The sequence below is a fragment of the Thunnus maccoyii genome, chromosome 6, assembly GCF_910596095.1.
Source record: "Thunnus maccoyii chromosome 6, fThuMac1.1, whole genome shotgun sequence".
In the NCBI taxonomy this organism is placed as follows: domain Eukaryota; kingdom Metazoa; phylum Chordata; class Actinopteri; order Scombriformes; family Scombridae; genus Thunnus; species Thunnus maccoyii.
This window is the reverse complement of record NC_056538.1, coordinates 1,593,385-1,608,149: the sequence shown is the minus strand read 5'-3', so window position 1 is coordinate 1,608,149 and position 14,765 is coordinate 1,593,385. Positions and strand designations below refer to the sequence as shown.

The following is a 14,765-nucleotide window of genomic DNA, read 5'->3' as shown; positions in this document are numbered from 1 at the left end:
GCAGCCTCGATTTAATGCGCTTTAAGCATAAGGGCGTTTTTCCCATTTTATTAATCAGTGCTGGAACTGGTGAGGTTTTAAAAGCCCCAAAACAGAGTCTCAACGTCTTGGTCAGCAGAATATCTAATTTTCTAAGCACCGACTTAGCAGGAGAGCCATAAGCAAAACATCCATTGTCAAGTATAGATCTTGACATTGGCTGGTATATTAAATGCATGGTCTCCCTTTCTGCCCCCCAGTTGAATCCAGTCAGACTTCTCATGATATTTAACACTTTATCACATTTTGCTAGTATTTTTGCTATATGAACAGCCCAAGTCATTTGTTTGTCGAACCAAACACCCAGAAATTCAAATTCTTTCACTCTTTCTAATGAAGACCCATACAGGTGCAGTCCAAGGTTAGGTAACTTTCTTCATCATAAATTTAGACTTTGTGGCTGAGATTTTAAAGCACCAATTGTCTCTCCATTCCTCTACAGCAGTGGTTCCCAACTGGGGATCTGTGTACCCCTAGGAGTATTTGAGCAACTTGCAGGGAGTACATGGAAAGATTGGGATTGCAATTTATTTCCAAAATGATAAGAAAACATATAGTCATTTTATAAGCCCATTTCTACAATGGTACATGCATGCCACAACTAGTTACCCCCCGGCAAGTGTCACTACTCTGTGAAGAGGTCACATTCACACACGTCAAAACTGCTCACAAATCAACTAGCAGCAGCTAGCAAACATGGACAAATGGCTGAAACATCCAGTTGCTGTTGTGCCAGATTCAGGTTTAGAGGAGCCTGGTGACAAAACAAAAACTTGTACATCCATGGATCCACCGCAGCCACAGTGTTTTCTTTGCAGTGAAATCCTGACAAATAATTCAATGAAACCAGCCCATTAACAGCAGCACCAGAGCACTTAACACTCAGGGAGTCTTGGTAAAACTGATAACTTCTTCAATCGAAAACATCAGAATTCAAGTCAAGTCAGACAACACTGAAGAAAGCCACAAGTGTGTCAAACAAAGCTTGAGCATTGTCAAAAAAGCCACACTCCATCATCAAAGATCTCATTCTCCCTGCAGCCATAGTTTTGGCTGAAACTATGATTGACAAGAAAGCAGCCGACGCACTCAAGACAGTTCCATTATCAAACACTACAGTGTCCCGTCAGATCAATAATATGACAAGTGGTGAATAAAATAAAACAAGCACGTCAGTTCGCTTTGCAGTGGGATGTAATGACTGATGTTAGCAGAGAGGCTCAGCTCCTGGCCTTTGTGTGTTATAAAGATGTGTTGGACATAAACAAACATATTTTGGTTTGCAAGAAGCTTACAGGAAAGACAAGTAGCAAGGAAATTTTTCAGGTTATAGACAGCTTTTTCAAAGACAACAAACTGGAGTGGAAACCCTGCAGTCACATTTGTACCAATGGCATGGCAGCAATTACGGGGAGAGTGAATGGGCTACTTGGGCATGTGATGATGGTAAACCCCGACATAAAGTGGATGCACTGTATTATTCACCAGGAGGCACTCACCAGCAAGAGAATGAGCCCAGAGTTAAGTGCTGTTTTGGATGATGTAGTTAAGATGATTAATTTCATTCAGTCCATGCCTACGAATCACAGACTGTTTCAAACTCTTTGTCATGACAGTGGGTCAGAGCACGAGCAGCTACTGCTTCATACTGACGTCTGCTGGCTGTCTCATGGCAAAACATTACTGAACTGTTTGAACTTTGCACCGAGGTGTTTGTTTCCCTGAAAGAGCATCTGCACCCTCTCGCAGTAGTGTTTGAGGATGCAGAGTGGGTTGCGCGTCTGGCATATCTTGCTGATGTGTTCACCAAACTGAATGACCTCAACCTATCACTTCAAGGCAAGGACTCACATATCCTTAACATGTCTGAATGGATTCATAAAGAAGGTCAAATTATGGGAGAGGAAATGTGAGGATGGAGATGTGAGCTGTTTCCCACTGCTTGAGACTCATCTCGCTACCACTGATGTTGACAGAAGTCCTGTGGTGAAAATGGTGGAAGCACATCTGTCCAAACTCGACACTGATTTAACCAGTACTTCCATGACACTGAAGCAAAGTCAGAAAAACTGGGTGAGGAAAATCTGATGGATTTGTCCTTCAACTGTGGGCTAAAGATGGCACATGCTGAAAAGTCATTGACAGAGTTTTGGTGTGATGTTGAAAAGGAATATCCTGAGCTGGGAAAACATGCAGTGAATGAACTTTTGCCTTTTGGATCTACTTATATGTGTGAAGTGACCCTCTCAGCTTTGACTCACATCAAAACCAAGCAGAGGAACAGACTGAATGTGGAGAACAGCCTGGTAACAGCCCTGGAACAGCCCCCTGAACTATCAAAACTTATGGAATAAACTCAAGTGTCTTATTAAGGCTCAGGTGACTGATGATAAGGAGTTGAAACTGCTACTGAGTGAGTCTCAATATTATTTTTTCACTCATAATAAGTGTAAATGTCTGTTCTAAAGGGGAGTCGTTCAAATGATTTTCATCGAATCAGTTAAGTTTAATATGAGTGTATAGAACAAATTTAGGAGAATCATCAACACGCATGAGTGAGGTGGTAGTACTGGCATGGCAAAACAGCTGAAGGGGACCTCTGCTGGCCATTAGAGAGAATGCAAGTTTAATGCAGGTTTTCATTAACGTATTGATTTCACTTTTCAGACCCGGAACTACCCACTTGTGTTAGACAAAGGATCGGGGGGTACATTTGATTCTTTTGGCCTAAATTTGCTCTGATATTCCTCCTGAAACACTGTGGCATCTGCATCATACCTTTACCTCCTGACTTTGATCAATGTGCATTACTGTCTTTTTTGATACTACCAATGAAGGGCACACAATACGAACATTTTTCAAATCCTACACATAGCAGATTTAGGTAAGAGTATGAAGTGTTGTTAGCAAAATTAAGTAGAATACTCATAATTTAGACTGGACACTTTCAGGGTGTATACTATCATATAAAAGGATATGAGATGCATCAACATGGAAGCTGCATTTTAATGTTATATCTTGTTGAGGGGAGCTAATGCTACCAACTACTGTTTGGTAGTTTATAACTGCATCATATTTTGTTAGCTTATCATATGTGCAAAGTAACTTATGGGTTTTGGAGTGAAAGTTATATATTTTCTTCTGAAATGTAGTGGATGAGAAGTATAAAGTAGCATGAAGTATCTCAAAAGTGTATGAGTACTTGAGTATATGACTTGAGTAAATCACTATGTCTCCCTCTACACTCGAGATGCACTGCCACTTCAAGCTTCAGCCTGGTTCTCTATATGAACACTCCTCTGCTCAGAAATGGGACTTGATCACAATGTTAGAGGATCTTACTGAGGCCCTGTTCAAGCCTCTGGATTAGGAGGGTTAAAATTCTGAACTATAAAGTCATTGTTTTTCATCACAAAGGTAATGACAAAGGGTTTCTTTGTGATTATAAAAGCTGGATTTATAACTACAGTAAATTTCTGTCCTCTTCCACTCCAGTCAGCTAAAGATGGAGGGTTAAACACCTTGTGTCAGTCTGCTCTCTCTGTTGTACAAGTTTTAGAGCCATGGTAGTGGTTTAGAGAGTTCTGCCATCTGATGTATAAAGTTGTCAACTGACTGTGAGGAAGTGAGCAACCTGTGGCATCGCGGACCTTTTGCCTCAGACAAGTAATGACATCATGACATTAATTGCTCCACACTTTTTAAATGGATGAGAAATTCGAGTATCACCAAAAGCACCAGACATTTCCCTCTGATTTTAACATATTTTATAAGAAATAATAAACTAAGCTGTTAAACCTTCTTTGTGATGTGGTCTTTTGCCCCTTGTTGATACTGATTGGTCAACTGAGAACTTGCAGGCCCTCTGCTAAGTATTGCAGTGGGTGTTACACATGCAACCAAGAAAATAATTAGAATTAGAATTTCGCAATAAGTACAATTTTTAAAAACATACAATAATTTAGTGATTTAAACCCAATGTGAAATAACCTTGAAAAAAATGCAAACAGCTTCCCTCCTCTCGTTTCCATGGCCCTGTAACACCATTGAGTGGTGTACAGCACACCACTATTCGACTCTGGAACAGTGGGAGTCACTATCTGACAGTATAGTGGACAAACCTGAGGTTGATATATATAGGAATATATATTCCTATATATTCCTAATAAGGAATATTTACGCATCCACATACTTCTGGGGATGTGGTGTATCTTGAAATGCTGGAGGTCCTGATATTAGCTGTACCTGAGGTTGATATATATAGGAATATATATTCCTATATATTCCTAATAAGGAATATTTACACATCCACATACTTCTGGGGATGTGGTGTATCTTGAAACGCTGGAGGTCCTGATGTTAGCTTTCAATTTACTGTGCTGTGTGGACTTCTTCCCAAAGATGAAACATCTTCAGCTTCATATGATATTGTGCTGCCTCTAAATTTACATTGAACTGTTGAAATGCAAGTCACTCTTTCAGACCTATCTTTTCTGCAATCGAATCATACCCATATTCCATCAAACAACCATCATTAAACATGTAATACTCACAGCCTTCACTTAAAACCTCAGTAGTAGGGTGTTCCTTTCCACATCCTTTTAGTCGAACCTAATATGCTACACTGGACTGTTGGACACCTGGGCATTGTAAAAGGCAGGATGTAATTTTGGGTGTTCAGTAAAGTGTCTCGTCAACTACTGGATGGATTGCCATGAAATTTGGTACAGATATTTAAGTCCTCCTCAGGATGAATTATAATGACTTTTGCAATCTCTTAACCTTTCCTCTGGTGCCATCATTAAGTCAAAATTTCCAATACTTGGATGACATTCCCAAGAGTCTCAGTTGTAGTTCATGTTTAGTGCTAATGAGCAAATATTAAAGCAGCACTGTGCCATCTTTTGTCCAGTTTTTACATCATCTTAAACTGCCAAATTAGCCTCTAATAGAAATATAGTAGTTTAAATAATTAATAAGAATATTATATTGCACACGTTAATAATTCATCCTCTGTAGAAAAACTGCTTTCTTACAGGCTGCAGTAAAAATCACATATAAAACTAGATATAAGGAAAATATATTCATTTCTAGTGTAGTTATAGTACTTTATGAGATATTTACAGATTATGTACATGCTTGATGATAATTTAGCTATCTATACTCAATACTCAATTTCTTGACTTTTATTTCATTATGTTTCAGCAATAAAGAATTCTTCACATCATAGCACATGTTGTATATTCTTATTTCAGTTTGTATTACATATAACACTTGTAAGTATTAAAGATTATACAATCAAGAGGCAATGTAGAGAGATAAAACAGTGTGTTCATTCATTAGAAAAACAGCTGCATTCAGTCTGATGTTCAGTGAACTCCAACAGTTAATAAGTGTTTTGATTTACTTGACTTGATCATTTTACTTTAAGAGCCACTGTTTTCAGGACATGTATAGCATATAATAATATACAATGAGTGATTATTTGTAGAATGAACACACAGGAAGTAAATTTACAATATCCAGTAAATATCCAAAGTAATCAATGAGCATGACTTAAATTTTTGTGGCAGTGGTTGTCAGACAAACCCTGATGTGTGTATGATTTCAAGACCAGCAGGTCCTGGACCTCTACACTATCACAGAGGTCAGAGTGATGTCGCCGTTGATCTCCAGGCCTGTAATGTGTTTGAGCGGAGTGAAACGGTGTCTGTACGTGTGTGCCTGCATCCCATTGTTCACAATCCTGAAGGAGTGATTTTCACAACAGATGGTCATCTGAAAAGAAAGGTCATTTTGCAATCACATACTTAAAGATTAGATACAGTAAAACTAACAAATCTGCCACAGTGTCAAGACCTGCAGTCTTGGTCATGTCTAGTGGGCAGTGGACTACAAAAGAATGTGATCTCTCGTGGTTCTATCGATCTATCGGTGGTTAACTTAACTTTGAAGCAATCATGCAAGATGGAAGGCTATACATGAGAAAATATTAGCTAAATAATGCTGTTGGCTCAACAAAACACTGGTAATTTAATTAAAATGACTCTCAGGAACTATGAAACCTCTATGTGGAAGATTTTTGGTATTTCCTAAAATTTTCACATCCTTAGACAATTTAGACAAAAAAAGGCCTCCTTAATAAGTACATGAATAGGTACTTTGCAGTCGTACCGTGAAAGGCTGTCCCCGGCGGAAGGGCATCCCTCCATCACGCTCCTCAGAGCCCCACATCGCCCCCTGCTTGGTGTTTCGAACCACAGTATTCTCGTTGAAACGTGGATTGTAATGTAGAGCGACGCCAGCGTGATAGTTAAGATTCACATTGAACCTGAGAGAAAACACACAGAAGAAAATATGAGCACAACATGAGACTGGGCCTCCTGCATGAGGGCTTTCTCAGATGTCTTAAAAGGGAAATATGAAATCGCTCGAGTACCCCTTTAAATACCTTGTTGTTTATTGTGTGGAATACATGTTTGTTTTTTTATTTCACCTGATGAGCTACTGTGTATCTTGAGGTCCTGTAATCTAATATTATATTGCAGTATCAATATTCATACAGTGTATTTTAATATTGCACATTTGTGAGAAATCAACTGAGAAACTGTTTACAGATAAAATAGCAGCCATATCTATTTTTGGCTCCAGCAGATGAAGAACCTCACAATTCAAAGCACTTCATCACACTGATGTCTGGCTCATGGATTTGAAATTTTGCCCAAAATGATCTAATGCAACCCAACACTATGAAACAATAATACCTTAAAATACCATTCATTACTTCTTAACTGACCCTGAAACATAAAGTATAATAGCCAGAGATCCTTTTATTTGGCCATTAATTTGAAAAGGCAAAACCCTAACACCTTAAAACACGTTAATTTGAAAAGCCCTTATTTAATAAATTAAGTACAATGTAAGGGGGTTCTTTAATTACCAATTTAAGGTGTTTAGAAGCTCTAAGAGGCAAAAACTAACTCCCTTAAAAATCCCATTAAAAATAGCTTCATTTCATCATTATTGAGGGGTTAATGAAGAGTTTTAGGGTAAAAAATTAAGAGATTCTCTTTCATAGAGCAAGATGTTAAAGCAATGTATATGTATATCTTCTAATGCAGTATATGGTCATATTGTCCAGCATTAGCTGGATACATGTTGCGTGATATCTGCACACACAGGGTTTAGTGCTTTGCTTTTTATGCCGGGTATCAAAGTGTCACTCTCAGTACAACCACTAGATGGTGCTGAAGTGTGGAATTTTCACATCCTAGAGGCTTTAAATGGCCTGAGAAAGGTCTCCAAATATGAAGCATTGCTATATTATCTCTAAATACATGATTCTCTGATGTTGGGACCATATTTGATTTTTTTTGGATGGTTCAGGAGTTTCTTCTTCTGGGCAGCACCTTGAACTGTGATGTATCAAATTACTTGTAAAAGTTGAGAAACCAGTGAAGCTTGTCCTCAGAATGAGGAAAGAGGAGTCACTTCCTGTTTGGAGGGCAAACTTAGTCAATTGTTACTGCCACAGAAAAACTGAACAAAAGGAAGTTCAGGCAGTGAGATTTTAGTTAGATGTGAGATGGGTAAACACTTGCAGTTCACTGGGTGAACAAAGGCATAAAACACTGACGTTCAAAATGACAAAATTCTTACCCTGCATTTCTGTATGTGTTTCCTCAAAGCCTTTGATTTGTTCCATAACTGAACATACTGAAGTTGCAGTCAAAGGTTCAACAGCTGATGTAATGTTCTACGTAAGTATGTAAGTATTTATTAACTGTGCTATTAACTGTACATTTTCAGTTCTCATGAAAAAGCTTTAACTGAAACTTTGACTACAAGACTGTCTACCACATGACAACCGCAGACAGATTGGCACCTGCATCAGGAAGTGAACTGTACAAAATCAACTGCAACTTAGAGTAGACTGTTTTAGGTTAAACTTGAATTCTTGAGCTCAGTTCAGTTCAAAGTTTTGTAGTCACTAAGTAGTTCATTGAGTTTTTTATCATGTAAAGCAATCGCATCACTCTCATGTTTCAGTATACTCAGTTCAGCTTGAGGAGTCAGTGTTCGAGATTTGTTTATGACCTGATCATATATATTGTCAGCCTGCAGCAACACAACCGGAGGAAATCCTGCCGTGTGACAATCTGACATTTAAAGCAGATGTACACTCTTAAAGGGTCTAGAAGTACTATCTGGAAGCAGATAATAAAATAATGTTGATTTATATAACACTTATCAAATCCAGAGATCCAGATATGCACCTGCATACACACTTGCAGACACATTTACCCAAACTGAATACAGTTATAGAAAAGACTTATGTTATCAGGTGCATTTTTAAAAGGGGATTTTAAAAAGAGGTTATAAAAAAGCCTTTCAATAAAAATATGTTTTCAGAGGTGACTGAAAAGAAGATACTGGGTTCATCAGGATAATTGAGGGCGAGATGTATGGTCTCTGGGCAGATCAGGAGGGCAGGAATGGACTGCCGTCTGTCACACAGACTGTACTGGTTGATCTTCCAGCCAAAGGTACACTGGGCTATTTCAGTTATTCTCAGTTTGATGTTCAGGTGAATGAAAACTACAATATAATAAAACTAATGTAGTTATTGGTTGGTTGGTAAACGGGAAATGATAGCTACACATGTTTTACCTATGGGTAAAGGTATGTATTTTATTTGTAAGGGATTATGGGCAGTATTAAACATAAATGTTACCATTTGATGTGCTGTACCAGAGTTAGCTTAAAGCTCATTTTCATCTGCAGTCCCTTGGCAGGTCATAATAACATATGCACAGTAACAGAACAGTATGACACATCACACACACCCATAATGTCAACTACAAATTACAAGCGTGTGTTTGACAAACTAAAAGCAAGATTATTTGTATACATGAGAAGACCAGTAAAATGTAGAGTCAGTGGTTACAGAATTGATGAACTTTTAGCAGACAGCTCTTTATGTAATCTGGTAGGGTTAGGGTTGTAGCTTTCGCAAAGAATGGCCTGAGGCTAAATGTATGGTTACATTTTCAAATGTTTTCAGACTGCAATAAATTGTGATCAGTATAAATATTTAGTCTGTATTGTATTTTCTCTGTTACTGTGTGCTGTGCTTATTTCTCCTTTTCTTGTATAGACCTACTCTACATACACAGTCCCAATTTATGTTGCTTCATCTCTGTAATGTTGGTATCAAAGTGAAATGCAGCAACAATTAATAATGAAGTTCAGACCTCGTGGCATTGGGGTGGACAGTCCCCTGGATGGTGATGGTCCTGCCAGGTTTAAGTCCTCCACTGATGACGCTGTTGTATGGAACAGCCTGCACGGAGGAGGCATGGGAAAATTAAACATAAATACACTCATAATTCATTCTTGTTTTAATCTAAGAGGATCATTAATTTACAGACCAAAGACCATAAAACTGCTGCTGTATTGCTGTCACCCAGTCAGTGATACAACAGGTGAGAGCTGATGAAATAAACCTGCTGTGACATCACTGAATGGGGTGTGGCCAGTAAAGCCCTACACTTCAATGTCTAAACATGTAGAGAGCAGCACAGCAGCGGTTTTTATGTGATCTGTGGTTTTCCAAAGAAAGAGGTTGCAGCTTGCAAATACCACAAAAACTCTACAGCTACTTGCAGACGAATGTTTTAGTGCTGCAGATGTTCCTTCACATTATGTTGCAGTAATGGGTGATTTGAATAATATACATGATATAACAGAATGGTATATTTGTAGCTTGGATGGAAAAAGTTAAAAATAAAATGAGGTGAAAATTGCTTTCAAGCCCAGGCTCAACAAATAATATACACACTTTAACTCCCTATCAGGTTGTTGCTGCCTCCAGAGCAGCTCTGTAAAATGTCTGTAGGAATGTACAGTGACTCAACTCCGCCTCATACTCACAGGAAGTGCAGGAGGAAAAGCAGGCTGCGCGGGGAATCCTGGCTGAGATGGAAATGGCGGATAAGAGGGGAAGGCGGCCTGGGTGGGATAGGCCACTTGTGAAGGAAAAGCTGGCTGTCCGGGAAATGCTGGCTGTCCAGGAAATGCTGGCTGTCCAGGGATTTCAACATAAAAGGAAAGCATTTTATTCTCAGTCTAATCCTCATTGATCTTTCTGTAATACTGTTAAAGTACTCTACATGTTGCTTTATTTATGAGTTTTGAGATTATTGGTAACAAGTGTATTCATATACAGTACATGAAACAGAATGAATGGCAATCAGTGTGGCAGCGTCCTTACCATAGAGTTCTGGAAAGTGATAGAGGCAATTTCTACTTTCCCGCCTACTGCGATGGTGTCCACTTGGTGAAATGGTATGCGATGTTTGTACTCCATCAATTGGCAGCCATTGACGTTCAGCTGGAGAGAGGATATATGGCATTATATTTGTAATAATAATAATAATAATAATAATAATACATTATATAGATAGAGAAAATATAAGATATTTTTATTTTTAAGAAGAAAAGGGCAGACAATTTACACAACAATATTAATATCTACTGTATATATTACATTTAAAAAGATAGAAGTACAATGATAAAGAATTAAAAAGCAAAACCTAATAAATAAAATATGACAATTATTATCATCTTAATAACAATCTTTTAAGATTGAGCAGTAGTGTGTATAATTAAAAAATGTTAGTGTAGGAAAAATAACAGATGCTGAACACTGATGTTGCTGTTCACACATCCAGAAGCAGAGAATCAAACAGTTCAGATCCAGAACTACAGAACTACAGAGGGCAGTTTTATCTTATTTTGTGTGTGAAATGAAACATTAGGAGCACAGAAAGATATTTTTTGTATACATATAAACAATATTTTACAGATATTATCATGCAAAGAATCATTTAAAAAATTACAAACTGCAAATGTGTTTAAACTTTTAAGAATTCTTAACCAATAAGTGATCATTCTCCCAGTGCTTCCCTGCTTCCCTAATAGTGATCACACAGCAGACAGAGCATCACTACAGTTCTCTGCCTATAATTGTGGCACACTGTATTATAACTCTCTGTAAGGTTGAGTGAGTGTGTAGGCAAACTTGAGTGTGCACAGAGCAGTACATTTGAGAGAGGGCAAATAAGTCAAACTTGAGAGACAGAGGTAATTATAGAAATGAACTGAACACAGGATTAATAGATTTTCAATGCTCAAATTACATTATTCTTTGTGTGATAATTTCTCTACAAAATATGTTTTATGTGCATGCAAAAAAATCTCTCTGTGCTCAATATGACCCATTTTACACACTCAGAAAAGAGACAAATGTAGTTCCATAAAGAAACAGGATTTGTAAATATATTGAAATAAAATTATGTTTTGGTTTCTTTTCTGACCAGACTAAGTGGACCATTTCCAGATTTTTAGGATCTCATCCCTGTATATCACACCTGATAGGACTCGCGGGACACTGTGATGAGCAGGGTGAAGGTCGAGCCAGCAGGGAGCGGAGAGTTCTGCTTCCTTTCTTCGGTACCCCAGCTGCCATACTGTAAGCTGTTGGTAACCACATAACCAGGGTGACTGTCATACCGTGGGTTAAAATGGAGAGCAATGTCTGCATTGGTCTGGGAACCACACTGTAAATTCACATGGAACCTGGAGAGTAAAAGAAACAAATTAAAATAAAACAAAATGTTACATTTTACTTCACAGCCACTAAAAGTTAGTTCTAACAGCTGAGAAATAAAGAGAAGTAAAGCTGAAATGATGATATAAAGAGCAGCTGACCTGTCGGCTCCTGGCTGGACCCGTCCACTGATGCTGATGGACTTCCCCTCCTGCAGACCACCATGGATGGATCCAGTGAAGGGGATTGGCTAGAAAGGACAAGACCTTCTATGTAAACAGCTGCTTTTATTTCTAACTGCTAATATACATTTTATTGCTGGTATACTTGAGAAAAATCAAGCTTTCTGTGTTGTCTCTCAATAAGATTTAAGAGTTTTTGTACACTTTGTAATTACTATCATTGCTAAATCATTATTTGTCTCAAAATGATTGTGTCACTCTTCACAAATGTATTATCTCTTTGGGTTGCTGTGCTCATTCATTTATTTAATATGTATTTTCATGTGCACTTGATAAATATTTTCTACTCTAGTTTAGTAGGGTATATTTCCTTTACTCTTCAGTACAACACATTACTGAGGCCACTGTAGGACAACTGCATGGCTGTGAGAGCAACCTCATCACTGTGCTGTTCACCCACAGAGATGAAAGACTTGTAGTTTTAGCTTGTGTCTGGTTACAGCTTCTCCTACATGTCAAACATTACCGATAACACCATTTAAGTAGTGTACTGTCTCTCAGTATCAGTGGTGCAAAGTAACTAAGTACATTTAATCAAGTACTGTTTCCATTTTGATGCTACTTTATACTTCCACTTCACTGCATTCCAGAGGGAAATATTGTACCAAATAGCGATTTTTCCCTCTAAACTTCTCACATGCTTTCATTTCAATTAATGTTCAAATGATTCAATATTTCAGCAAAAATCAAAGATTAGAGAAAAAGTCCAAAAACTGAAAACAGATTTGTGTATCAGAACTTTGTTTTTTCTTCTTTCCTCTCCCATTAATCATCTCACCACCCCTCAGATTTATCTGCTGACCCTTTGGAGGGGCCAGACCCCTAGGTTGGGAAGCACTAGACTAGACTACTAACTAAAGGCTAACTGTATATAAAGTAGTGTAAACTAGTTCCACCTCCAGCAGCTACAACAGTAACATGCTGCTCTAACACTGATGCTTCACTATTAATAATCTAATGATGTCATATATAATAATATATCAGTCAGAGGGACCAAACCACTACTTTTACTGCAATACTTTAACTACATCAAGCTCCTAATATTTATGTACTTTTACTGCAATACTTTAACTACATCAAGCTGATTTTACTTATGTACTTTTACTGTAGTAGGATTTTTCATGCAGGACTTTTACTTGTAATGGAGTATTTTTACATTGCTGTATCGGTACTTTTACTTAAGTAAAGGATCTGAATACTTCTTCTACCACTGATCAATACATCAATAAATACTGCTATTGCTACTATGAGGGGTATCCATTAACACACTGATTATGAAAAATAACTGCATTATCAGCTTCCCATGTTATTTTTTTAAACAGACCAAAATCATATTCATTCCTATAAATAATACAGACAGCATTATCAGTAATAGCAATTGCAATTACATGCAGAAAATTCCGTATAATAAAATGTAAATCTAAGCAAACTGTATATATTCTACATGACCAATAAAGTTTATTCTGATTCTGTGTAAGTTTTTACATAGTAACCTTTTAATTCATTTTAATTAATTAAAATAATATACAATGTGTAAATCACATTCAGCCTGGACTTGAAGGAGTCTAGGTTTCATTTCACTGATAATCGTCCTGTTTTACAACCACAATGATACTGAGCTCATTGTCTCCTGTTAAAGCTTCAGCATGGCAAATTCAGGTTTAGAAAGCAGCAGTCTATAACTTTGTTATATAACATATATAAGTTGATTTGTAGACACACATTCACATTGCTCGCAAGTTCCCGTTTTATATAAAAAAATATTATAAATGTAGAAAATTAGAGAATGCACTATTAATTTGAAATCGCTCTGAAATAAGTGTTGTTGTTTCGAATTTGATAGACGATCGTGATTAAATGATAAACCGCCAACACATCTTCCTTTAATAGTCATAACTTCGGACGATCAGCAAGATCGATCGATCTAGTTCGGCTGCGCTCCAGCAGACAGCCTCCATGTAACGGGACCAGCAGAAGCACACTTACACAGACACACATATTACATTTACTTACTGGGTTGTAAAAAGGAGCCTGTTGATTAAAAGCCATTGTCCGAAACTGTAGGTAATACGCGGAATTGCTGAGATTCAGGAAGTGTGCTGGGCTCCGATGCAAAATGGGGGACTTCTACTAATGTTAAGGCTTTCATTCCTCCGATAGGTTTCGATTTCTCTAGTAGGTGGCGTTTCACAGCGGCGGTCATGTCCACTGATAGCCTACAGGTTTTACAATGTCAAGAGTGCTGTTTTGATGCCTGCAATAACCAGGTCAAACTGAGTGCATCGGTCAAAGCTGACTATAATTTCTTCAAAGACCCTGAAAACCGACTTTCTCAATCAGCTTCTTACAGGGGTCAACATGAACTCAGCAGTTCCTGCAGAAGTTAGTACAGTTCCAGTTATTTCTCATTAGAGATTCTAGTAGAGGTGTGTTTGTCCATTCTTTTCTCACTCATGTGAAGTGGACGGGGCTCAAATGGAAAAGGTGATTTGTCACTGACTTCCGTGCAGCCAGGAGCCACATTTGAATCAAAATTGACATTCTGAGGGGATTTTCTTATCTTACCAGATCACTGCCAATCAAACTTTATCTAAACCACACCAAGCTGCAAGTTTGGTCTGAAAAGTGAAGCCAATAGTGAAGTATCCTAAAGGCCCCATGATATGAGAAATGTATTTTCCCAGTTTTAATTATGTGTCCCTGTGTTAATTGTTCATTTATCTCTTGTTATATGCTAATTATATGTCAAAAATCAGTATCAGCTTTTCAGCCTTTCAAATGTTTGATGAATCATCCTGCAATAAGGGCCATTTACAAATGTTCAATTGAATGTGACTTTGGGTGTGTAGCTAGCCACATCAGTCATATAAAAC

The 14,765-nt window shown here is 37.8% G+C and overlaps 1 protein-coding gene across 1 annotated transcript; it reads right to left on the bottom strand.

Moving 5' to 3' along the window:
• Window positions 1-5,210: 5,210 nt before the first annotated feature.
• Window positions 5,211-14,139, bottom strand: LOC121898195 (galectin-9-like). The gene is made up of 8 exons (XM_042413101.1): window positions 13,906-14,139; window positions 11,812-11,900; window positions 11,472-11,679; window positions 10,313-10,432; window positions 9,973-10,122; window positions 9,294-9,382; window positions 6,214-6,370; window positions 5,211-5,817 (listed from the first exon to the last, which is right to left on the bottom strand). Exons 1-8 carry the CDS (start codon window positions 13,939-13,941, stop codon window positions 5,671-5,673), a joined length of 996 nt encoding a protein of 331 aa, XP_042269035.1. The 5' UTR covers window positions 13,942-14,139; the 3' UTR covers window positions 5,211-5,670.
• Window positions 14,140-14,765: the final 626 nt, after the last annotated feature.

What these genes read in the sequence shown, in the direction of transcription:
- LOC121898195 (XM_042413101.1), bottom strand. Translation starts at nt 13,941, where the DNA reads ATGGCTTTTAATCAACAGGCTCCTTTTTACAACCCA. An exon ending in TGTCCCGCGAGTCCTATCAG is followed by an intron (nt 10,433 to 11,471) that starts GTGTGATATACA and finishes TCCTCTCTCCAG; the next exon opens with CTGAACGTCAATGGCTGCCA. An exon ending in TCACTTTCCAGAACTCTATG is followed by an intron (nt 10,123 to 10,312) that starts GTAAGGACGCTG and finishes ATCCCTGGACAG; the next exon opens with CCAGCATTTCCTGGACAGCC.